The 27,186-nt window shown below is 41.4% G+C and overlaps 1 protein-coding gene across 1 annotated transcript in view; it reads left to right on the forward strand.

Annotated features, from left to right (window-relative positions):
* Positions 1–27,186, forward strand: part of LOC114221356 (formin-1-like) — a 290,129-nt gene that overhangs the window by 236,112 nt on the left and 26,831 nt on the right. Inside the window, exons 14-15 of the mRNA XM_028119472.2 lie at positions 5,737–5,788; positions 10,569–10,718. Coding sequence (XP_027975273.1) covers positions 5,737–5,788; positions 10,569–10,718 — 202 coding nt within the window. The remainder of the gene's footprint in view (positions 1–5,736; positions 5,789–10,568; positions 10,719–27,186) is intronic.

A 27,186-nucleotide genomic window follows, 5' to 3' on the forward strand; every position in this document is an offset into this window, starting at 1 on the left:
TTATCCTCTACTGAGGGTGGTTGTAGACATTCTTAAGAAAGAAAGGAACATTTGCTTGAAATTTTGTATTACTCATTCCAAAGTCAGACAGCTGGAATAATGACTACTAACATTTCCTTCTAGCCAATCAAATAATAAATGGCTACCATTTTTGAGTGCCTAGAGTACATTAGTCGCTATGTTAACCTCTTGTGTTCAGTACCTCCAAGGGTCACAACCACCTTACGGCGTAGATCTTATCATTCCAGTTTTATGAGTAAGGCTCAGAGGAGTTAAGTGACTTCCCCAGGGTCTTTCGGTTAATAAGTGACAGGGCACAAATTCAACCCAGACCTACCTGACACAAAGCCCAACTTCTTTCCACTATGCTACATCTGCGTTTAACATGGTCAAAACAGCCATCCCACTGGAAGCTTGAACCCCCAGAAGTCTCAACAGGACATGGAGCCATCAGAGGTCTGACTTGGAGAGATTCTGATTCAAGCAAGCTTCGGCCCCTTTTCATGTAGCTTTCATATATTGGTGCACCTAGGCATCATCATCTTTATTTTGCAGAGATGGGAACTGAAACGTGAGACTTGTCCATGACACTTAAGTGGCAGAGCTGGGCTTAAAAGTTGGAATTTATGCTGAGTTCTGCCTCACTTAGTTGGCCACAGTACTGAGGAGTTTCACAGTGGTTATTATATGGCGTGACTTTATGATAACTAATGAGACAATGGCTATCAGTGAAAACAAAATTCCAGGAAACAAAATTCCAAGGTAGTAAAGCTTTACACAAAAGCAAATGGTCTTTATTCAGTAAAGCCTGCATTAAATAAAATCCTCATATCTCTTAAACAAACAAACAAACAAAATGTCTTCCAAAGAAGTCATGTTGCTTTCTCTCCATGACATAGAATTATGAAAAATACTGTTCTTTAAAGGAGAGAGTTGGAGTTTAAGAAAAGCAACACAGTTCTACCGATGACAGAAAAATTATAGTATGTGTAGGTAGGTCGCCAAGCAAACTTGCCACTCACTCTTCTCCAAGGACTTCCAGAAATTCACATCATTACAGTGTGTCCACAGCCTAGATAAAGAAGTTTGGAAGACAGAGTTGATGTGGAGTGAAGCTTCTCATTTTTAGTACTCTGATTTGTTTTCCTTATTGCTTGTATTATCTTAAAATGTGAGACTGTCATCATCTTAAGCAACTACTTTATTCCTCTGATTTGTAAAATCATCATATTTAATTCATTGGAGACAGTGAGACAGCCTCTTGTGGCAGAAAGAGAAGAGAGAAGAGCAAGTTTGGGGATGCCTGTTATTTCTCTACCTCCCTGGGCCGTGTCAGTATCTGACAACTCCTCCAAACTTAACTCTTCTAAGAAGCCTACCTAACCCCCACCACACATGTAGTAGGAAATGTAAACTAAAAGGAAGCACCTAAAAGCTAATGTCCATGGGGCTTTGTAGAATAGAAGACTAAGTAAATCCCACACATATTTTCAAGGCCACTGCTAGTCAAAGCTGTAGGGTAAAGACAATTTGCACCTAAGACTTACCATCTTCCATTTAGACATCGTTTCCCTTTGGGGTACCTAGTTACCTGTGTGACATGCTGTGGCTGGCCCAGGCACCTTAATTCAATAATCCATATAAAGTGTCCTACAGACAACAAGCCATGCTCTGGAAATATTTGTTGCTACCCCTTATCAGAAATCACTTATACTGGATCTTATTTGCTCAGGTTTAATTGCCTGTCTTCCCCAACTAGAATGGAAGTTCTATAAGGATCTTTGCTTTCTTCACTGGGGGATCCCAAACACCTAGAATAGGGTCTGGCACATAGAACAAAAGAACAAATCTACCTATGTCATTATGTCAGTTGCTACTAATGGCTTAAGTCAGAGCTTGCAGAACCAGATATGGCCAACAGGAATAGTCCCTTTGTCCTACAGAGTATTTGAAAAAAGAAATTTTTTTTTAAGCCGGGACCATTCATTTAAAAATCTTAGCATCTCTGAAAAAGGTGGAAGATCTGGTAACAATGGCAAGTGCCTTCCCTCCCTTACATGGGGCATGGCCTTCCCATTTTCCTACCACGGCCTGTTGGCTTACCTACACTGAGACTGTCAGTTCCAGTATTGAGAAGCAAGGGATAGAATTTGAGAATGTTAGGATTCTTCTACTTGGCCTACAGTTGCCTTATTTGCTGCTGATACTAGAATTTGAGTTTGTGACTCCAGTCTTTAAACATTTTCCTTCCAGGTAATGTGTTTTTGTTTTGCTTAGAGCACTTTGAAGAATGAAAATGTATAATGACATGGTCAGAAATGTCACACATTTTGATGGGAGAAATATTTTAGGCTGGTAGAGCTTCCACATCACACCATGGAAGTGGCTGCCTTTTCTATCTGTACACAGGCCCTCTGCTTAGGAAAAATTAAGATCTCTAGGTTCTTCTCATTTTCCTGAAGGCTCTTTCCTCCCAAACCCTCAGAAGTTCTACAGTATGCATTGGGCCTCTTAGTAACACCTCTTTTTACATTTTGGATGCTTTTTTTTTTTTTCCAAATACCCATATTTAGAGGGCCATTCCAAAATCTTACTGAATGCTTAATTCCTTGTGGAAAGGGTATTTCTCATCAGTGAATTTATATGCAACGACCGCTTGACTATAGTTCTACTCACCGCCTGAAGTAGCCGGTTAGAAACTACCTGGTGAGGGAGAACAGCAAAGGTGCTCCAGGAAGATCAATCAGGCCTCAAAGGAATTTTTCCTTGTGTTTGGCCATGCACATAATTAAGAATCACTGGCTAAGAACAAACTACTTGTTTGTTTCACATTTTGGAGGACTTGGTAGTAGGAGAGACATAGGTCACTTCTCTGTGTCTGACTGGCTAAGAATGAGACTAATTCACAGAGACTCCCACGAGGAGGATGGGGGAAATCATACTGCAAAAGATGACCATAACTATGATTTTACCTAAAATGGTGTCGTTATCAAAGCAGAATTATTTTTTTAAAGATTTTATTTATTTATTTGACAGAGAGAGAGAGACAGTGAGAGAGGGAACATAAGCAGGGGGAGTGGGAGAGGGAGAAGCAGGCTTCCCGCGGAGCAGAGAGCCCGATGTGGGGCTCCATCCCAGGACCCTGGGATCACGACCTGAGCCGAAGGCAGACGCTTAACGACTGAGCCACCCAGGCACCCAAAGCAGAATTATTTTAACATAAAAAAAAATCATTTTTGTTAATTGACAATTATTGGACTTTGAGGTAATAGTATATAACTTTAGCCTGACATTCTTATTGAGTCTATGTTTGTATTCTAAATATCACGTTTTGGGGGCGCCTGGGTGCCTCAGTTGGTTAAGCAACTGCCTTCGGCTCAGGTCATGATCCTGGAGTCCCAGGATCGAGTCCCGCATCGGGCTCCCTGCTCAGCAGGGAGTCTGCTTCTCCCTCTGACCCTCCCCCCTCTCATGCTCTCTCTCTCTCTCTCTCATTCTCTCTCTCAAACAAATAAATAAAATCTTTAAAAAAAAATAAATAAATATCACGTTTTGGGACGCCTGAGTGGCTCAGTCGGTTAAGTGTCTGCCTTGGGCTCAGGTCATGATCCCAGGGTCCTGGGATCGAGTCCCACATTGGGCTCCTTGCTCAGTGGGGAGTCTGCTTCTCCCTCTGCCTGCCCTCCCCCTGCTTGTGTTCTTTCTCTCTCTCTCTGATAAGTAAGTAAATAAGTAAGTAAATAAATAAATAAATAAAATATCAAGTTTTCTTTTTAGGAAACCTAGTAGCTTTCTTTTTAAGCAATATTTGTCCAGCATATGCATTTTTCAACTAAAATAAGTTGTTTAATATATAGGCACTCTTCCTGTGTTTAAGGCTCAGCAGAAAACAAGCCAGCTGAAGTTGCTTCTCTCCTTGAGCTTACCTTCAATTGTCATATAATAAACACATGAGAAAATGAATAGTCTGCCAGGTAGATAGAGGCTGGGCAGGAAAAAAGGTAATGTGTGGAGGCTGAGAGAATTGAGGGAGGGGACAGGGATATGTAGCAAGGGGTGATCTTTTATTAAGTGAAGTCAGAGAGGGTAATATCTGAGCTGAAACCTGAAAACAGTAAGGGAGCCAGTCATGCACAGACTGTGGGCAGGGTGCAGCAAGTGCAGAGACCCCACAATGCGCATGCTCAGTGTGCTCAAGCACCAGCAAGCTGGCAGAGAGACTGGAAAGAAATGAGCATGGGAGCGAGGAAGTGATGTCACAGAGGAGCCAGTGAGCAGACCTGCAGGGCCTCATGGGACATTATGAAGATATTAAAGGTTGTATTAAAGGTGATGATAAGCCTTTGGAAGGTTTTGAGTTGGGGAGTAACTTGATAAAATTGACATTTTAAAATCAATGATGAAATTGATGGTGAGGTACTAATGATACCTTTCATGTTGTTTATTGATCATATATTGTGTGCCAAGCACTTGATATATATTATCTAATTTAATCTTGTATGGTGTAGTATGACGGTAGTCACTGTGGCTATTCGTATAGGACAGATGAGTCAATAACTATGCAGTTGGTCATGAGTAAATTGACCACAGTCACACAGGTAGTACATGGCAGAGCTAAGCTTAGTAAAATAGTGGTATTTTAAAATCCTTTAATATCAGGTGCCTGGGTGGCTTAGTAGGTCAAGCATCTGCCTTCGGCTCAGGTCATGATCCCAGGGTCCTGGGATTGAGTCCCACATCGGGCTCCCTGGTCAGCAGGGAGTCTGCTTCTCTGTCTCCCTCTGCCCCTCCCCCCTGCTCGTGCACTTTCTCTCTCTCTCAGATAAATAAATAAAATCTTTTTAAAAAATCCTTTAATGTCTTTCATGAAGTATCACATCATAGGCCTTAGTAGATAAGACTGATTTTCTTTTCTTGTTCATTTTATATCACTCTAGCCTTAAATGGAAGGAACCTTAAGGCTTATGTAGATTATGACTTGCCTATTTTTCTAGACATTTTTAAAGTGAAGAAGTGTTATTATCATGCATAATAATATCTTCTGATTAGAGAGAATGATATGTAAAAGCACCACCCAAAAATGAAACCTCCTAAATAAATAGTTCCTACAGAACACTGGTTCTTGATCTGTAAATTCAGAGTTGTATCTCAGTATCATGGATTTCCTTAGTAGTCTTAAGTATTTATTTTTGAAAGCATTTAAAAACAGTATTTTGAGAAAGGAGACCATAGGCTTCCCCAGACTGCCAAAGGAGCCTCTGGGTGTAGAGATAGTGTGTGCAAGTGTTCCAGTGAATTTGTGTGAACCCAAGTAGAACTGCTGTACATGGTTCTGGGTTTCTGATGTTTGGGGAAGGGTGGGGAGAGTGCCAACCAAGTATGTGCCAAAGCTCACAAAGAGGCCAGCCGTAGCTGGGGTGACCACATGTACCAATCTGTCCAATTGTGGATTGCTCCAATTATGTAATTATTAGTTATCACCTTCTTTCACTCTCAAGAGTGTCCCAGTGAGAACAGTAAATTATATGGCCACCATTAGCTCTAGCTATTCTCAAGAAAGCAAGGGTGGGAGATGTAGCCAGTTGAGAACTATCTCCAGGACATGTGGTAGGGGCTGCCAACCCCTGCATTCAGAATTATTTTGATAACCCATGGGTGTAATCAAAGTTAGAAGATTACCCAAAAGATATGATGGAAGAAAACACTGTTTTAATAATAATTATTTCTCGTTCACAGCCAAAAATGAGCATAAAATGGAAGAAAGTCACTTGGAGAATGCACAGAAAAGGTAAGTGGCTCTGACTTGGCCTTAGTCCTTTCTTTGGCTAGCTGTTCGTTTTTATGAGTGTTATTATTAAGGGCAGTCATTTTGCTCTGCAACCATCACCACCATCTGTCTTCAGAACGAACTCATCTCCAAATGGAACTCTGTACCCATTAAACCGTAACTCCCCTGTTCTCCTCCCTTACCCCGGCTCCTGGCAACCATTATTCTACTTCCTGTCTCTGTGACTTTGACTACTCTAGATACCTCATATAAGTGGAATCAATACAGCATTTTTCATTTTATGACTGGCTTATTTTACTTAGCATAATGTCTGACTAGCCATTCTTTTGGTCCCATTTGTTGAGACTATACATCCGTGAGCAGTAAGATTCTATTGGGAGGTGAAGGGAGACACTATGATACGACTTGGAAACATTTCTCCTCAAAGAGCACAGAACCATTCAGAAGTGATTCACAAGCATCACGTCATGACACTCTCTGCCTCTCCTCCATTTCTCTGCTCCTGAGCCACTTTATGGAAGTTAGGAACAATGTGATCCTTCTTAGCATTACAACTAGATTAAACGAATTATGGCAAATATCTAAGAGACTTATTATGTCTTTCCTCAGATCTGAGAGGATACGGTAAACAAGGGGCAAGTGGGGAGGAGGGACTGACCCCTATATATAAAAAGTGCCTCTGAAATTGGAAGAGACCTCGGAAGTCTTCTGTTCTACCTGTCACCCACTTCAGGCCTCTTCTTTGGTCTTCTCTCTCTTAATAGACAGAAGAACGGAACCATCCAGTTCACCCAGTAATCAGTGGCTCTGGTCCCTGATAGAGGATTTTATTTTTGTCAGCTGACCAGGTTAGTCAGCTTGGCTAGGCCTCTGCTCTTAAAAGGGTGAGTGAGAATATACTGAGGCATTCTCATTTTCAGCCCAGAGAACTGAGATACATTTTGCTGGTGCTAATTCTAGAAGGACTAGAAAGTTAAATGAGAGGTAGGGGTAGGAAGTAGCCTATAAGGATAACGAGCTTTACAAATGTGTGAGGAGAGGAGTTCATTAAATGCAACTGAACAAACTCTAGAAACAAACCATTTCCTTCTGTCTAGCTACAATTTCCAAGAGTTCTTAAAGCCTACAGACAGTGCTGTCAGCTCTGCTTCGGCGGGTGCCAACATCTTGCCCTGCTTCCAACTGCCAATCAAATTAAAATGCAGATGAAAGTGAAGTTGAGGCAAATCCTGCATTTTTCTAATTGCAGGCATGTTCTTGAGTCAGGATTATCAAGTAAGCATGATCATCTTTAAAAACCAAAGCAATCCCATGATGATGTTTTTAAAGATTTTTGTGCCCCTTGATTGGCCTTATCCCTATATTAAGTTTTTCCCTCCCTCTGTGTATAAAACAAGTATGTCTATGTTACGTTCTGAAGAGACATCCACCCCTTGATGTCAGGTCAAACAGAAATTTGGGTTTCCAGGGTGGATGTCAAATTTCTAATATTTCTTCAAGATTCTTGCTGAAGGAAAAGGGGGCCCACCTTCGAGGGGTCGAAGCTGCTGCTGTGCATTAGCTATGCTGAGGGGGGTTATAAATTTTGGTTGTCAGCGTTTTCCGTGACTTTGTGGTGAAGGTAGTGTAGCTTTCATGTCATACATGAAATATGTTAGATCCCATCTTTAATGTAGAAACCACAGTTGTTTGCTTGCACTTTTTAAGGAGGTTGTTGGTCAGTGTTGCAATATTCGTGTGAGATTTGGTAAATTCTTCTGTTTTATTCTCAAGAGAAACAATTTACTCTGAGGCCACGACATGTTTGCTTTTCTTAAGCAGTTTCTAAAGGCATGCATGTGAAACAGTGAGGGGACATGTCCCGCTTTGGCTCCTCCACACTAAAAAGTAAAACTGCTCACGTTGTTACCAGCTCTTTGATAGTGTCATTGTTGTCTGTGCTTTAAAGGTATTTAGCCGAATTATAAAGATAGGAATCAGATAAGGAATTGGAGCAGAGAGAAAAAAAGGGAATAGAATGAAGGAAACAAGTTTTACGAAACGTAACATATGATTAGAAATCAGTCTTTTGAAAGTTGAAAGCTATTTGAGAGTTATCTGCTGACAAATAGAAATTTCAGAAAGCACGATGGCCCCTTTGTCCGTTGGAGAATATTAGCCTGGCTGTTAAATATCAGCAGTTTTCAGGAGGACAGTAGTCTAACCTTATGAAGTAATCGTAGGCTCATATTCTAGCCCTTTAGCTTCTCCTTGAATGAAGGGATAACCCCAAAGTCAAATAAGGCACATCCTCAGAGCAACTTCCTCTTTGTCGAAGTTGCAGAGTGCCAAAGCCAGGCCATCCCCTGGGACTTTGTTTTTGCTCTGGTTCTTCTGAAGAGGTTCACTTGCTTTCTTAGTTTCTAAAACACACGGGGGGGGGGGGAGGGAATGCTGAAATTCAGTATTTCCTTTAGTCTCTGTCCCCTTCGAGGGTTCGCAAGCAAGGCCTCACAAACCCCCAGGGTGAGAGGTGGTGAGGGTACATGGTTAGCTCCAGTGTAGATTGGGAAAAGTGAGGCCTCCAGGATGATGATGTGCTTTTCTGAAGCTCTGTGATAAGCCACTGAACAACACTGGCATTCTGTGAACAGTCACTGGTATTTGCAGCATCTGGGTCTCAGGATCTAGACTCCAGATATTGCGAGGGCTGCTGGGGTGATCCGTGAGGCACAGGGACTGGAGTTTCTGTCCTCTTCACTATATCCTGCTGGGAAATCATTTGCTCCTCTGAACACTAAGAGGGAAGGACTTTCTCTTCTCTATTAATGCACAAATAAGTATGTTTCTGTATCGAAGGTGACCATAAGGAAGAGAAAAACGATGATGATGTGCTCTGCTGGGGGGCGGTGCTCCTGGGGGGCAACTGTGTCTAAAGTGGAAACAGAAAAAAAAAAAAAAAAATGCCTGTGTCAATGAGCACAAGCAACAGAAGGGTGGAAAAATCATTTCAATGAGAACTGGGGGACCCAAGAGGTAGGCCCAACGCTGCCAATGAATAAAGTCATTCAGTCTTTCCAGGTCTCTGTTTTCTCATCTCTAAAATGAGAACCTTGAATGAGTTGACCTCTTACATCCCTTCCAGTTTGAAAGCCCCATGACTCTCTAAGAAATTCATGGCCTCTTCCCATGGGTCACAGAACCCTCTACTTGTGTATTTCCACACCACAGTCAATATAATTTTCATTTTGAATGAAATAAAAGTATATGCCATAGAGCATACATTTGGTTTTATCGGTATTTTGACTGCCACAGTTAGGCGTTGCCTGACATTGCGACTTTCTTCCATTACTGGTTTTGTTCCAAATTATGTATGTTTGGAATTAGAAGAGAGTCCCTTAAGAAATGAGTGCAGTTATTGCCTTTCTCCACTTATGCACTTCCAATCTTTTAATAACTGGGAGCCAAAATTCCCTGGCCAGTAGTTTTAATTTGCATTAAAAACAGATTTATTATTTACAGAAGCACAAAGAATTTATGGGACTCAGAGCTGCAGCTCCAGCTTGGATCTCACCTAATCATAGCCATGGAATCAATTAACAGTTCATCTGTGAAATGTGATAAAATCTTATGAGATACATATTGCCCAATAACTGAGAACGAGATGAAAGTATTCTCCATAATAGTGACGGGGCTTCAGGGTTTTACAATTGCCATTGAATGGAGCTCCATTAGAAACTCAGGATTCAGGATGGCCACAAAAAAAAAAAAAAAAAAAAAAACGCTGTGTCTGAACAGATGATAGAGCACTGAGTAGTAAACGTGGCCAGCCATTCCTGCTTTGATTAGTTTCCAACACCCTAGAAAAAGGGGCCATTTATTTAAGTGTTCTTGCTCATGGCAAATGAGCTTGTGAGTCTTTGGGTGGGTGAAGGTTGGGGGTGGGGGACTAAGTGCAGAGCTATAAATCGCTACAAAGCTAGAGCCTCCAAGAAGGGCTGCTTGGGAGGCCTGAGCAGTCTGGTGTGCAGTGAGCCTCCATGGGGTAGGTCAGGAGATTCGGAGCAATGCCTGAGAATCGACTTTGGAAAACCTGGATCCTTTCCTGATCAGATTAGAGATCGTCTTTCCTGGATCAAAGATGGTTTTTCACCCAAACCTTGCCATGCCTTCGGTTATATCTCTTTTTATGCCTCGGTGGTTTGTATTCTTATAGCATATCAAGCTTTAAAATGTAACCTTCTTAGAGATCATCTATTCTAAGTCTTATTTTACCCTTGAGAAAATGGAGAGTCTGATGCTGAGTGATTGACCCAAGATCCCAAAGCCAGCGGATGGCAGAATAAGGATAGCATAGTCTCTGGATTTTCCATGAAGTGCTCAGCAGATTAATTATTCCTCATGGGCTGTCTAACTGACCACTGCTAAGGCTGCAGAATCAATATGTCATCATTATATGTCCATGTACTCATTAAACGTAATATGAAGAGCTGGTAAATGATGTGGATTTGAGATGAAGAGCAAACTCGTAGCTTTACTTGCATACCCCCTGGAATCAGACTTGATCACTTTTATACACATAAGATGTGACCGGGAGTATCAGATTGAATTTCTTGGAGAAGTGGTTTAAGTAAATAGGTTTTCTGAGGCTCTGGATAAGCCACAGTCACTATGAGGCTGGGCTTCTGTCTTAGAGAATGAATATATAGGAAATGCCCCCCCCCCCAGCAATCCCACCCTGAGGGTATAGACAGTTTCTCACCCCCCACCTCACTCTGTTTTTTCCCCCTACCTGTTGCAGTTTTGAAACAACAGTAGGATATTTTGGGATGAAGCCAAAGTCCGGTGAGAAGGAAATCACACCCAACTATGTGTTTATGGTATGGTACGAATTCTGCAGTGACTTCAAGACCATTTGGAAGCGGGAGAGTAAAACTATATCTAAAGAAAGGTAAGGTTCTAATGGAGTCATATGAATACCCCTTTCAGGAGTAGGGGAAACTGCCTTGTCAAACCTCACCGAGGGAGCGCATTTTACATGCATCAGGATTTTCTTTCAGATCAAGTGGACATTGAGAAAAGATTATTGCCTGGGGGCTCACGGGGAAATCCACACAAGCAGATAGCTCACGTGGTCTGATAAGTTACACTTTCTTAACCCCTTCCAATTACTAGCTAGTAAATGAAAGCGGAGCTGTGCTAATTTGCAACAGATTGCTTCTCTGTGTATTTTCACGTTGGCCCAGGCTAAATGAGGCAGCCTTGCTGTCGCAGACAGTACAGACAAATAAAAGTGAATGCTTTTCCCATTAATATACTGAACTTGCATCAAAAGGAAATCTCTGAGACTCAGGCCACACTTAACACAGTGTTGAAGCCCCGCTCTGGATTTACAGCGCCACTTCTGACTCCTCGTATCCTGCTGAGGACATCAAACTGCTTGCCGCTCAGCCTCATTGCAGCCTCCTGATTTTATTAGCTGGGGGTAGAAGAAAAATCTCCACTCTGAATACAAGGGGAAAGAGGGAGAGAGAGAGAGGGAGTTCATTCTGCTTAGAAAGAGACTAACTTTTGCCCTGCTTATCAGAAAAAAAAAAAAAAAAGCATTTCTGCTTGATCACTGTTTTGATCAGGTCACCACTGTTCTACAAAGGGTGTCATGCATTTAAACTTCAAAAAGGTCTTGCTGTACTACTGCTGCAGAACAGATGTATGAGAGTGTCATTCAAAGCGGAGTAGGAGACAAAAAAAAAAACTACGAATTAAGGGAAATGGCTTATCTATAGCATCCATATCTCACTAAACATTGAGACCTCGAATTCCGTAATTCAGTATTTTTGTTCTTTACTTCGTGATCAGAGAAAAGGCATATACATGATATATCTACACGTGCACACTCACACATACAATACACTAATATGTTTCACCTTAAAAAGCTATTTTTAAAGGGATGAAGGTTTAGAGATCTTTGACCCAGTATTCCTGAGTATCTAAATATTTTCCTCAGGGTTTTTTTTTTTCTGAGGAAGCCAAAGACCTTTAAAAATGCTTATCAGCATTTCTCTTCCACCATTACTTCTTTGAAAACATGGGAATTAAAGTGAGTAGATCCATTATATAGATAAAGTGAAGCAAAAAAATAGTTGTGACATTGTTAAGAAAATAGATTGTTAATAATAATGTGGAGGAGGGATGCCTGGGTCGGTTAAGCATCTGCCTTCGGCTCCGGTCTTGATCCCAGAGCGCTGGGATCAAGCCCAGCACTGGGCTCGCAGCTCAGCGGGGAGCCTGCTTCTCCCTCTGCCTCTGCCTGCCGCTCCCCCTGCTTGTGCGCTCTCTGTCAAATAAATAAAATCTTTAAAATAATAATAATGACAACAACAACAATAATAATGATGTGGAAGAAAAAACCCTAAAACTCTTGGAGTCTGACTTCTTGCTCTTGCCCCGCAGTTGCTTATTTGGCCTTTTCAGCTTACCTAAGCTCCTGTGGCACAAATTCTGTGCTGTGAGCCCCATAGGAAAGTGATAGAGCCAAGTTCCTGCAGCAGCTGCTCAGCAGGCAGCTCTCCGCGCCCACACCCGAAAGCCAGGTAGTCCAGCAGGGCGTCCAGAATGGACAGCCTTTGCATAAGATCTTGTGCCTCAGATTCTGAGCATCATCCTTAGTGAATTTGTCCTTCTAGTTGGAGCCCTAAAGAAACAGTCCCAGAAAAAAAAAGGGGGGGTAATTAATTGCTTTTTAGTTTAAGAATCTTCTGTTGAAATATTGAACTGTTGTCCAAATTAAGGAGTTTTCCCCCATCATAGAAGTTAAAGCAAACTGTGAGTCTGATGTGGCGGTGGGATCCTCCCGTCCTTCAAAGTGCTGCTCCCTGCTAGCCACCGGCCCGTCCAGCGCTGCTTCCTGGGTGCAGCTAGGGAATTGCCTGCTTCACACTCTGTAAACCAACACCTTTCAAGGGTCATGACTTCGCAGGACCCTTCTCAGTTCTCCTCACTTAGCAATTTCAGGGGTCTCTCCATTCCAGCCGTGCTTTTGCGAGATGGATCACCAAGGTTGCCAAACTAGAAAAACATCTCCGAAGTTAATGACAGCTCATAAAATATTTTTGGAAGCAGTTTGTTTACAGAAATCTACTTGTTAAGAAATGTTAGCACATTATGTATACAACTGTTCATCCGGTTAAACAAACTGATTAATATCCAGGGTTTTCTTGTGATGTGATGATTTTTTTTTCATTGTCCTCTACCTGCTAAAGATTTTAGCTTTTAAACTGTTGGAATCACATATTCATTATGCTAAAATAAGCAAATTAACTTGAATTCTTCCATTATAATTACATGAGAAACAACATGATCGCTTTGTCTTGACACCCATTTAATCATGTCCATTATTATTAATTTTTATTATACTTTTCCAAGAAATCCCAATAAAACTAAACATCAGGAGGTAACATCACATAATACAAAGACATCCTCAAAAAGGAAATTCAAAACCAAATGAAAACCTGAGAGCTTGTAATTATTAGGAAAAAAAAAAAGCTGTAGTTTGGGATTCCTTCAGAAGAAATTTCACCTATTTGATTTTTAAATATATTCGAAGGCCAATTAAAATCCCAAAAATCACTGGGACAAATTAAGGAGAAGTAATATTTTCAAAGGTGTAAATTCACTTCCAAATGAAATGGAAGTGTTGAGAACTACTTTAGGCCACTTGTAATCAATTTGTGGTGGTAGAGAATATTTACTTCTTGTTCTGCTTAACATGGTTTCCATCAATACACATTAGCTTGATGCAAAATTGAAATGGATGCAGCTTCATAACAGGGTGACAATTGCCCCCTCATAAAACCCAGAATAATATCTAAACACACAAATGACTATCTTATAAAAACATCCAATGTTTTTGTACCTTGTGAGTGAATGATAAGCTGTAGTATTAAGCTGGGGTCGGGATGCAATTCTGTTTTTGAGTAGAGGAGACATAGTATTTCACTAGAGATATGATTTACCTGCAGAGTAAGTATATCAGTAGAAGAGCAAGCTACTATATGATGGTATATTAATGTCATTAAATTGTCCTTGGCATTTAAGCCAGTATTAGGCAAAATAGCAACTTCTGTGTCCAGGCACAAATCCAGAATGCCCCAGTCCCTAGACCTTCGGTCTATGGCCCACCCTCTTCTCATGCTGTCCCAAATACTGGAACTTATCCCTGCAGTGAAATGTACCAGGCTTCTCTTTTACCCCTTCTGATTACAGGGAATGCTCAGTAGTGCAAAAAGAAAACCTCTAGGTGGAGAGTTGAAAATCAACATTTTTATACCAATAATTTGCTATGTGATCTTGGGCCAGTTGCTTATTGTGTAGGGGACATAATTGTCACATCTGTTAAATATATGTATTGGGATGATCTCTTCTAGCTAGTAATCTCTATGAATCTAAAAACTACTTTTCTAATATTCCTAGAAGCAATATATTTCATTTCTGAGATAATGTCTCCCACCTTTACTCTTCAGCTCATTAGGGACTGTATTGGAAGACATTTCTAGCCAAGGTCTGGCAGTAAGCTACAAAGAGATCTGGGAGCAGGGAGAATTTTCCTTGCCCTCTTGATTGGTAAATGTCTGTAGCCAACTTGCCTTGTGCCCCAAGTTCTTCCCCTGCAATAGTAATGTTGGTCTTGGAGAAAACATTTTTTTTTTTTAAGTATGCACACAAAAATGTTTTCCTCTTCTCATGTGTATCTAACATTGCATTTAGTGGTTTATTAAAGTTCATTAAAATTTTTACTCTCAGAGGCAGCTTTGCCTCATTTTACCTTTTCATGTACTTTTGTATTTGTACTTCTTGATATCCAAACACTCAATGAATTTTTGTAGCACACATTTCTTCCACCTATTAAATCAATAGATTATCCAAGCATATGCATAAGACAAGGAGGTAACCTAATGTTTGCTACTTTTATAAACTACTCTTTACTCATTTTCTGCTTTTTCATTTTTTTTTGTTTAATTACTCCAGGATATAGGACCCTTTCTTATGAAATGTTTCACTACTTAGGGTATCTTAAGACGGCTCCCCACACATGCCCACACATGCACGCATAGAGACCACAAACCACTAGGACCCACAAAATGAGCTATGAATTTGCAAAAGGTGAAGAAGTCTCAGGGGATTCATGACTCCAGGAATAAAATCTTGGCAAATAATTCACTCTGAGCCAAAGCAAACCTTCAAAGTGCCATTTAAAAAACCCATAATGGGTAAGTAATGAGTGAATAAGGAGTTTGGTGAGTTTTATGAAAAATGCAAATAAGAAATCTCATTATACACATAGCTAAAATTTACACTATGGGGGAATGGATGGTTACTTTCTCATTTTTAGTTCAGCTAAATACCAACGGGGTTTCTGTTCTAAGTATATTACTTGCCGTGATTATGGTTGATTATGCAGTTGGCATACTCTTGACAGCAGATAGTTCAGAGCTGTTGTGGGGTTATCCCAAAAGCTGTCCTCACAGCTCCCTACTGCTCAGGTCACTTTAGGACCAGGAGTTGGAAACTTAGACCGTCACTCAGCCCACAAAGGAGCCATTGATCACAGTGTAGATGTTGCAGAAATTCCTCTCTTTATATGATAAAGTTTTTCCTGGAAAAAGTTCCATAAACAAAAATTTTTATTTATTGAATTCTGCTTTCCTACTGACATGCATACATGGTCATTACAGTAACTTGTAACAAGTTAACATTCTCTTCCCTAGCCCTCTGTTGTATGGTCAAAGGGTCTGTGTACACTTACCTGCTAAGAAGCTTCGTATTTTGAAGGACCGCTGCAATAATACAAATAATCACCCCCTAGTAAATTGGCAAAACTTTGCATTTTTCTATTCATAAGTCACATTGGGAGACAGTTCTGTACAAATATACAAACAGTAAATGTCCCAAAGAGCTGACTTATAAACAGAATTATCATAACCACGAAGAATAAAACCTGCTTATTGCCCAAGCAATAAATTTAAAACTACTTCGGCAGAATATTCCATGAATAAAGAGAGGAGATGGGAGACTTAAAAATAGTAACAAGTATAGGAGCATTGATTTGAAAAAAACTAACACACCTCTTTTGACCCTCTGCCTTCTGGAAACTACCATTCCATCTCTTTCCTTTCCCTTCTAGCTTCTTAAACGAGGAGTTTTTTGTTTATTCTTACTTCTTTTTTGTTGGCACACACTGCCTTCTTCCTGTATCAGTAAGGGTAGAGCCTCAGCTGCCATAGCAAAGGCCAAAATAATGGTTGCTTAAACAAGAAAAACTTATTTTCCTTTTGCATAAAAATCTATGAGAGCAACCACTCTTCCTCCATCTCCTTCATTAGCTCCTCATTTTCTTTTATTCCTCAGGAGCGAACCTTTCCCGAGGTCCACATGTCAGTGTTCCTCTGTTCTGCTTGGCACCCTCTCCCTAGCTAGTCCCATCTATTTTCATAGCTTCCCCTACCGGCTCTGCCAGCCCCTCCCAAGTCTTCTTCCCCAGACCCAAACTCTGACTTCCAAGTCTCAGACCCAAATCTGCTGCACACCAACCATTCCCACAGGATGCCCAGCCTCCACCTGCAATTCAGTAAGTCCCCGTTGGAATGTATTCTCTCTCACCTGAGGCCTGCTCCTGTCGGGTTCCCAACACTTTTGTCTGCATCACTGTCCTCCTTCTTAGCAGCCAAAAGCAGGATGAAAACCTGATTCATCCTCAACTCCACGTGGTCATTTTCCACCTGTTGCTGACCTCTCCGTTTTGCCTCTTCAGTGGTTAATCTTCTGTACCTTGTTTTCACAGTGGCTCTGCCCTCGTTCAGGACCTCAGCTGTCACCTGGATTATTGGAACAGCCTTCTGTTCTCTCTACCTATGTGTTTTCTGTTTCCTCTCTAATGTCCCTTAATATTATATCCAGTTCTCTTCCTAAAACAGAAGTTAGATTACATCTATTTGTTTAAACATAGTCTGTGGTTTTCTATTACTGACAAAATAAAGGGAAGAGAATTGGCCATAGTTGGCACTTATATTCATTAACTTGTTGTGTCCTTATAACAGCCCGGAGAAGAGGGTATATTACTATTCCATACAGGAACACAGAAGAGAGTAAATCAATTGCCAGCATCACAGTTTCACTAGGAAGCAACAGAATGTGAATAAAAGATGGAGGTCTTCTTTGGCACTAAAGCTTGAGCTCTTTTTTTAAAAAAAGATTTATTTGAGAGAGAGAGAGAAAGAGAGAGTGTGCATGTGCACATGGGTGGGAAAGGGGCAGTGGGAGAGGGAGAGAGAAAATCTCAAGCAGACACCCCGCTGAGTGTGCAGCCCGATGTGGGCCTTGATCTCACAACCCTGAGATCATGACCTGAGCCGAAATCAAGAATCGTAGGCTCAGCTGACTGAGCTGCCCAGGCACCCTAAGCTTGAGCTCTTTCAAGTATTCCATATTCTCTCCCAAATTAGAGCATGAGTCTTCAAACCACTTGCCTTTAATTCACTTTCCAACCTCATTTCCTGTAGCCTCATCCCGCATGTCCCCACCCTGACGACTCACTGTTTCTCGCACCTGCACATTCTTGCCTTGTGTTCTCATTGGATAATTTCTTTACACTGTATTGTCCCCAGTTATTTCCTACTGGTTAAATGGGGGCTCAAAATGTAGTCATTTGTTAAAGACTACCTTCAAAACCAGCTTCTCTAGAAAGTTTCTGAAATGCCTCTAAGTAAAAAAACTACTTCTTCCTCTTGTCTCTGACCCCATGTTTTTATTTTTGGTTTTTGTTTTTTAACATCCTTTAGAACCTAATTCATTCCAACTTTTATTTTAGCAGTTTATGCGTCTTTTCCCACCTCTAGGACATAAACCCATTCCTTGTATATGTTCTATGGTGCACTCTCCAGCACAGAGCCGAAAAATTGTTTATTGGCCTAGAAGGGACTTCACAACATTGTACAACATGATAGTAAGTGGAAATTGAAGATCTGGGGTGGTGTAAGAATTTGGGGGGAGGAAGTACTCCCCAAGAAATGTGGAAGTTAGGGAGGACTTTAGGAAGATGTCAGGACCACACTGAGCAGAAAATTGTAGAGGGGATTCAGAAACCGGTAGAAGAAGGTTGGAGATCAGCTGCTCCTAAATCTGCTAGATCTTTCAAATCACCTGGAGAGCTTTGTCAAAAAGGAAATAGATCAACCACATCAGAATCCAAGTGGGGTGGAACCCAGCAATCTGCAGTTTCAGTGAGCTCCCTACAGTGAGGGCAGAGCAGGAACTCATTCTGTATTTGGTTGCTTCAATAAATGCCTTGGCTTCACCCATCCCTTGCTTAAATATATGCGGTGAGCTTTGGAAGTGGGAGAGAGGACTGCTCCCTTACATTGTTCTGTGTTGGTTTTTACTATGTTCAGCCAAGTTTAGGAACTGCTAGACTTAGGAGATCTTGAAGGTATGCTCCAACCCTGACGTCCTGTGATGTTAGGTAGAAAATGAGCTGGGCATTGACAGAGCAGATGAATTAAGATGCTTAGAGAGGAAAGGGGTAAGGACATTCTGGGAATCACATGGCAAAGACCTGGACTTGGGAGTCTTAGGACCCATTTTGGAGGAATCACACAGCGTGATTTCTGGGGCCAGCCTAAGTGCCATCTTTCCTGCGTGTCCTTCTCTGGGTACTTAGTCCACATCTGTCTCTCATAGTACAGAATTATAGCATATAATCAGCTTGATTTTAACATGTACTTTTAAAATATCTATTACGTCTTTAATGCTATACAACTTATGTGACCCTATTCTGAAAGGATTTAATCTACTGATCACATATTGCCTCCTTCATGAAGTATTCCCCAATCTCTGTGAGTTATCTTTTCACCACAACTCTGGAGGGGTTACCTACCGTCCCTTCAGTTTTGTCATTAGTGATTTCTTTTACATTCATTTAGTTATAGACATTTTCTCCCTTAAATGAATCGTGAGCCCTAGAAGACAAGTGCAGTGTCTTATGCTTCTTTGTTTTCTCTCTTGCACCTGGTGTTTCCTTATACATAGTAGGTGCTCAATGACTATTTGTTTTTTGGGTTTTTTTTATTGTTATGTTACTCATCATATATTACATCATTAGTTTTTGATGTAGTGTTCCATGATTCATTGTTTGTGCATAACACCCAGTGCTCCATGCAGAATGTGCCCTCTTTAATACCCATCACCAGGTTAATGCATCCCCCCACCCCCCTCCCCTCTAGAACCCTCAGTTTGTTTTTCAGAGTCCATCGTCTCTCATGGTTCATCTTCCCCTCTGACTTACTCCCCCTCATTCTTCCCCTCCTGCCATCTTCTTCTTTTTCTTTTTTCTTAACATATGTTGCATTATTGGTTGCAGAAGTACAGATCTGTGATTCAACAGTCTTGCACAATTCACAGCGCTCACCATAGCACATACCCTACCCAGTGTCTATCACCCAGCCACCCCATCCCTCCCATCCCCCACCACTCCAGCAACCCTCAGTTTGTTTCCTGAGATTAAGAATTCCTCATATCAGTGAGGTCATATGATACATGTCTTTCTCTGATGGACTTATTTCCCTCAGCATAACACCCTCCAGTTCCATCCACGTCGTTGCAAATGGCAGGATCTCATTCCTTTTGACGGCTGCATACTATTCCATTGTGTATATATACCACTGCTTCTTTATCCATTCATCTGTTGATGGACTTCTTGGCTCTTTCCACAGTTTGGCTATTGTGGACATTGCTGCTATAAACATTGGGGTGCACGTACCCCTTCGGATCCCTACATTTGGATCTTTGGGGTAAATACCCAGTAGTGCAATTGCTGGATCGAATGATAGCTCTATTTTCAACTGTTTGAGGAACCTCCATACTGTTTTCCAGAGGGGTTGCACCAGCTTGCATTCCCACCAACAGTGTAGGACGGTTCCCCTTTCTCCGCATCCCCGCCAACATCTGTCGTTTCCTGACTTGTTAATTTTAGCCATTCTGACTGCTGTGAGGTGGTATCTCATTCAGGCTTTGATTTGGATTTCCCTGATGCCGAGCGATGTTGAGCACTTTTTCCTGTGTCTGTTGGCCATTTGGATGTCTTCTTTGGAAAAATGTCTGTTCATGTCTTCTGCCCATTTCTTGACTGGATTATTTGTTCTTTGGGTGTTGAGTTTGATAAGTTCTTTATAGATTTTGGATACTAGCCCTTTATCTGATATATCATTTGCAAATATTTTCTCCCATTCAGTCGGTTGTCTTTTGGTTTTGTGGACTGTTTCTTTTGCTGTGCAAAAGCTTTTTATCTTGATGAAATCCCAATAGTTCATTTTTGCCCTTGCTTCCCTTGCCCTTGGCGATGTTTCTAGGAAGAAGTTGCTGCGGCTGAGGTCGAAGAGGTTGCTGCCTGTGTTCTCCTTTAGGATTTTGATGGACTCCTGTCTCACGTTTAGGTCTTTCAACCATTTGGAGTCTATTTTTGTGTGTGCTGTAAGGAAATGGTCCGGTTTCATTCTTCTGCATGTGGCTGTCCAATTTTCCCAACACCATTTCTTGAAGAGACTGTCTTTTTGCCATTGGACATTCTTTCCTGCTTTGTCAGGATTAGTTGACCATAGAGTTGAGGGTCCATTTCTGGGCTCTCTATTCTGTTCCATTGATCTATGTGTCTGTTTTTGTGCCAGTACCATACTGTCTTGATGATGACAGCTTTGTAATAGAGCTGGAAGTCCGGAATTGTGATGCCACCAGCTTTGCTTTTCTTTTTCAACATTCCTCTGGCTGTTCGAGGTCTCTTCTGGTTCCATACAAATTTTAGGATTATTTGTTCCATTTCTTGGAAAAAAGTGGATGGTATTTTGATAGGGATTGCATTGAATGTGTAGATTGCTCTAGGTAGCATTGACATCTTCACAATGTTGGTTCTCCCAATCCATGAGCATGGAACGTTTTTCCATTTCTTTGTGTCTTCTTCAATTTCTTTCATGAGTATTTTATAGTTTTCTGAGTACAGATACTTTGCCTCTTTGGTTAAATTTATTCCTAGGTATCTTATGGTTTTGGGTGCAGTTGTAAATGGGATAGACTCCTTGATTTGTCTCTCTTCTGTCTTGTTGTTGGTGTACAGGAATGCCACTGATTTCTGTGCATTGATTTTATATCCTGCTACTTTACTGAATTCCTGGATGAGTTCTAGCAGTTTTGGGGTGGAGTCTTTTGGGTGTTCCACATACAGTATCATATCATCTGCAAAGAGTGGGAGTTTGACTTCCTCTTTGCCGATTTGGATGCCTTTGATTTCTTTTTGTTGTCTGATTGCTGTGGCTAGGACTTCTAATACTATGTTGAATAGCAGTGGTGATAGTGGACATCCCTGCCGCATTCCTGACCTTAGGGGAAAAGCTCTCAGCTTTTCCCCGTTGAGAATGATATTCGCTGTGGGTTTTTCATAGATGGCTTTTATGATATTGAGGTATGTACCCCCTATCCCTATACTCTGAAGAGTTTTGATCAAGAAAGGATGCTGTACTTTGTCAAATGCTTTCTCTGCATCTATTGAGAGGATCATATGATTCTTGTTCTTTCTTTTGTTAATGGATTGTATCACGTTGATTGATTTGTGGATGTTGAACCATCCTTGCAGCCCAGGGATAAATCCCACTTGGTCATGGTGAATAATCCTTTTAATGTACTGTTGGATCCTATTGGCTAGTATTTTGGTGAGAATTTTTGCATCCATGTTCGTCAAGGATATTGGTCTGTAATTCTCCTTTTTGATGGGGTCTTTGTCTGGTTTTGGGATCAAGGTAATGGTGGCCTCATAAAATGAGTTTGGAAGTTTTCCTTCCATTTCTATTTTTTGGAACAGTTTCAGGAGAATAGGTATTAATTCTTCTTTAAATGTCTGGTAGAATTCCCCTGGGAAGCCATCTGGCCCTGGGATTTTGTTTGTTGGAGATTTTTGATGACTGCTTCAATTTCCTTAGTGGCTATAGGTCTGTTCAGGTTTTCTATTTCTTCCTGGTTCAATTTTGGTAGTTGATACATCTCTAGGAGTGCACCCATTTCTTCCAGGTTATCTAATTTGCTGGCATAGAGTTGCTCATAATATGTTCTTATAATTGTTTTATTTCTTTGGTGTTGGTTGTGATCTCTCCTCTTTCATTCATGATTTTGTTGATTTGGGTCATTTCTCTTCTCTTTTTGATAAGTCTGGCCAGGGGTTTATCAATCTTGTTAATTCTTTCAAAGAACCAGCTCCTCGTTTCGTTGATTTGTTCTACTGTTCTTTTGGTTTCTATTTCATTGATTTCTGCTCTGGTCTTTATTATTTCTCTTCTCCTGCTGGGTTTAGGCATTATTTGCTTTTCTCTAGCTCCTTTAGGTGTAGGGTTTTTTCTCTGGCTTTTTTCTCTAGCTCCTTTAGGTGTAGGGTTAGGTTGTGTTTTTGAGACCTTTCTTGTTTCTTGAGAAAGGCTTGTATTGCTATACACTTTCCTCTCAGGACTGCCTTTGCTGTATCCCAAAGATTTTGAACAGTTGTGTTTTCATTTTCATTGGTTTCCATGAATTTTTTTAATTCTTCTTTAATTTCCTGGTTGACCCATTTATTCTTTATTAGGATGCTCTTTAGCCTCCATGTATTTGAGTTCTTTCCGACTTTCCTCTTGTGACTGAGTTCTAGTTTCGAAGCAGTGTGGTCTGAAAATATGCAGGGAATGATCCCAGTCTTTTGGTACCGGTTGAGACCTGATTTGTGACCCTGGATGTGATCAATTCTGGACAATGTTCCATGGGCACTAGAGAAGAACGTTTATTCCGTTGCTTTGGGATGGAATGTTCTGAATATGTCTGTGAAGTCCATTTGGTCCAGTGTGTCATATAAAGTCTTTATTTCCTTGTTGATCTTTTGCTTAGATGATCTGTCCATTTCAGTCAGGGGGGTGTTAAAGTCCCCCACTATTATTGTATTGTTGTCAATGTGTTTCTTTGCTTCTGTTATTAATTGCCTTATATAATTGGCTGCTCCCATGTTAGGGGCATAGATATTTACAATTGTTAGATCTTGTTAGATAGACCCTTTAAGTAGGATATAGTGTCCTTCCTCATCTCTTATTACAGTCTTTGGTTTAAAATCTAATTTGTCTGATATAATGATTGCCACCCCAGCTTTCTTTTGGTGTCCATTAGCATGGTAAATGGTTTTCCACCCCCTCACTTTCAATCTGGGGGTGTCTTTGGTTCTAAAACGAGTCTCTTGCAGACAGCAAATTGATGGGTCTTGTTTTTTAATCTAATCTGATAGCCTCTGTCTTTTGATTGGGGCATTGAGCCCATTTACATTCAGGGTAACTATTGAAAGGTATGAATTTAGTGCCATTGTATTGCCTGTAAGGTGACTGTTACTATATATTGCCTCTGTTCCTTTCTGATCTATGCTGCTTTTAGGCTCTCTCTTTGCTTAGAGGACCCCTTTCAATATTTCTTGGAGGGCTGGTTTCGTGTTTGCAAATTCCTTTAGTGTTTGTTTGTTCTGGAAGCCTTTTATCTCTCCTTCTATTTTCAATGACCGCCTAGCTGGATATAATATTCTTGGCTGCATATTTTTCTCGTTTAGTGCTCTGAAGATATCATGCCAGTGCTTTCTGGCCTGCCAGGTCTCTGTGGATAGGTCTGTTGCCAATCTAATATTTCTACCATTGTAGGTTACATATCTCTTCTCCCGAGCTGCTTTCAGGATTTTCTCTTTGTCTCTGAGACTCGTAAGTTTTACTATTAGATGTCGGGGTGTTGACCTATTATTATTGATTTTGAGAGGGGTTCTCTGTGCCTCCTGGATTTGATGTCTGTTTCCTTCCTCACATTAGGGAAGTTCTCTGCTATAATTTGCTCCAATATACCTTCTGCCCCTCCCTCTCTTTCTTCTTCTTCTGGGATCCCAATTATTCTAATGTTGTTTCGTCTTATCGTATCACTTATCTCTCGAATTCTGCCCTCGTGATCCTGTAGTTGTTTATCTCTCTTTTTCTCAGCCTCTTTATTTTCCATCATTTGGTCTTCTATATCGCTGATTCTCTCTTCTGCCTCATTTATCCTAGCAGTTAATGCCCCCATTTTTTATTGCACCTCATCAATAGCCTTTTTGATTTCAACTTGGTTAGATTTTAGTTCTTGTATTTCTCCAGAAAGGGTTTCTCTAATAACTTCCACGCTTTTTTCAAGCCCAGCTAGTATCTTTAAAGTCATGATTCTGAACTCTAGGTCCGACATCATACTAATGTCCGTATTGAGTAGGTCCCTGGCTGACAGTACTACCCCTTGTTCTTTTTGCTAAGGTGATTTTTTTCGTCTTGTCTTTTTGTCCAGAGGAGAATAGATGAATGAGAGACCAAAATGCTAACAGGTTAACAACGTCCCCAGCAAATATACTGTATACAAATCAGAAAAGACCTGAAACCAGGGGAAAAGAAGGGGAAAGAAAAAAGAAAGAGAAAAAAAAAAAGATAAAAACAAAAACAGAAAAATACAAAAAAAGCAGAATATGATCAAATATGATCAGGCTAGTGCATAGATCAGTGCCACACACTAGATTTGGGGCGTATTTTGGTCTGTTAGAAAAAAGTGCCTCCTAAAATTTTAAAGGAAGAAAGACATATATGTACAAAACAAGGGTTGATACAATGAAAGGATGGAAGATGACTGTAAAGATGAAAATTATAAAAGATTTTATAAAAGGAATTGATAAGGTAAGTTGTTTGAAAAAAGAAGATTTAAAAAAAATAAAAGGGAGAGAATGTGATCAGGCAGGAGACTAGAACAGAGCCATACACTAGTGATTTAGGGTATATTTTGATCTGTTAGAAGAAACTGTATCTCAAAATTTTAAAGAGAGAACAACTTATATATATATATGCCAAAAATAAGGGTAACTACTATGAAGGGATAAAATATGACTCTAAAAATGAAAAATAAAAAATGTTTTTTTTTTAAAAAGGGATTGATAAGCTGTTGGTTGAAAAAGGGAAAAAGTAAAATTAAAAAAAAGTTAAAAAAAATTAACGTTGATGAACTAATGAATCATGGTAAAAAAAAAAAGCCATGAATTCTTTGTGCAGTATTCCCCTAGCGCTGGAGTTCTCCCATTCTCCTTGATCGGTAAACTTGGTCTTGGCTTGCTGGCTGTTCGTGCTGATCTTCTGGGGGAGGGGCCTGTTGCCGTGGTTCCCAAATGTCTTTGCCGGAGGCAGAATTGCCCCACCCTTGTCGGTCGGGGCTAAGCAAGCTGTTCGGGTTTGCTCTCGGGAGCTTTTGTTCCCTGCAAGCTCTCAGTACAGCTTAGGAGGACCAGGGCGAAAATGGTGGCCTCCCAATCTCCACCCGGAGGAGCTGAGAACTCGGGGCCCCGCTGCTCAGTGCGCCCCCAGAGAAAAGCAGTCACTCCCGTCTCCCTGGTCTCCGGCCGCACTCCGTGCTCACCCGGCCTGTGACCGAGCAATTCTATCTCTGTTACCCAACCCCGTGTGGAGTCTCCAAACCCAGCAGATCCCTGCGGTGCGCTCCCACGCCGCTCCTCCCGGGGGATGAAGGGGAGTCTCCCCGCATCTGCCGCTTGTTGGGTCCCTGCTGGAGGAGCAGTGACCCGACTGGGCCGCGGATCACAGTTTATGGCAACCCCGAGCCAAGAGCCCGCTCCTCGGCTCTGTCTCTGCAGCCGGCTTCCCCGCTCCGATACCTGGGAGCTCTGCTGCACTCAGGCACCCCCAGTCTTTCTGTGACCCCAAGGGTCCTGAGACCACACTCTCCCGGGAGGATTCCACCCCCCGCTTAGCCACTGCAGCGACGTCCCTCAGCGGAGCCAACTTCTAAAAGGTCCGATTTTGTGCTCCGCGGCTCTATCACTTGCCAGAAGCGGCCGACAGAGGCTCCCTCTCCCGCCATCTATCCTCCCGAATATCGCCTCGGATTCACTTCTCTGCACGTCCTACCTTCCAGTAAGTGGTCGCTTCTCTGTTCAGAGAGTTGTTGCTACTCTCCTCTTCGATCTCCTGTTGAATTCGTAGGTGTTCAGAATGGTTTGATCCCTATTCAGCTGAATTCCTGAGACCAGATGAAATCTAGGTCTCCTACTCCTCCGCCATCTTGCTCCGCCCCTCAATGACTATTTGTTAAAGAAATAAATGATCCCTGTGTTTTCTTTGCCTTGATTTTGAAATTGAAATTGATTACGGGATTTGATTACAGGATTTGCTGTTGAAATTGATTACAGGATTTGCTGTCTGCTATTGATAGATGAGATATCTTATTTATTTGGATTTTAGTAATAGAATTCCCGAAATATATCCTATATGGGTTGCTTATGCCCAAGCATCTAATATCTTAATAGCTTTGTTAAAGAAGATAGACATGTTTAGAACAAGAAAGATTAGTCAATGGGGTAAAACAATCACCTTCTCTGTTCTTGACTATATGACTTTCAATTTATCTTAAAAAAAAAAAACTGGAAAAAACAAGGAAGTGAAGATCCTTGGGATACATGGCTGTGCCAAGCCTCCAACCTTTTTGGAGCTCAAATAAGAACCTGAGAGAGCGTCTGTCCGCACTCTATTTCCTTGGCTTGGCAGACAGCAATGGAAAGCCGCAGTAAGTCTCCTTCATTCAGCTAGAATGTATCTAAATTGCTTATCTGTGGGACTCCTGACGGCTCCTGCCTTGGGCAGAGACTAGACGGAATAGGGGCCTGCCTGGGTAGTATGATTTGAGGGGCGCCAGAAAGGCTACCCTGCTCCACACAATCTCCCTATTTCCTTACCCTTTTTGTTTCGGTCACCCTGTGCCAACAGGTTCTAATCAGTTCTAGGTTTTTGTGAAACTTAGTAAGTGGTATAGTTCCAAAACCAAAAAGTGGGGGAGTTGGTGTCTACAAGCACATGCATGTCTTCATTATCAGGATTGGAAAGGTCTTCCAAAGACTAGCTGTGCATTGCAATTAAACTTGCAGATTAATGACACAGGGCCGGCTTCGGTTTGCAAGCTGTCTCCCAGATGCCCCTCCCTGAATGAGGAAACTGTGCTGTTACCTTTCACTCTGCACCTACATCTCTGGGGCGGCTCAGGGTGCTTCGTCTACCAAGTGCAGAGTGATTGGCTTTAACTGCTCATGCATTCCAGGGCAAGTCCAGGGACCACCTCCCCCCTCCACTTCCACTCCCCTGTGGCCTGGGGGAGAAGCTCTGCAAAGCGGAAGAGGCCTTTGTTCTGCAATTAATCATTTGAAGTCAAAGTATGTTTGGGTACTACAAGTGATAGCCCACAAACACTATGAAGTGGCTGATTGTGTAGCTGGTGAAATTCCGTCTGGAAAAGGACTTCCTTCATCATGAATAGAA

This window comes from Eumetopias jubatus, unplaced genomic scaffold (genome assembly GCF_037043125.1).
Source record: "Eumetopias jubatus isolate StellerSeaLion01/CBP00866 unplaced genomic scaffold, mEumJub1_p1.0 scaffold_7, whole genome shotgun sequence".
NCBI classification, from domain to species: domain Eukaryota; kingdom Metazoa; phylum Chordata; class Mammalia; order Carnivora; family Otariidae; genus Eumetopias; species Eumetopias jubatus.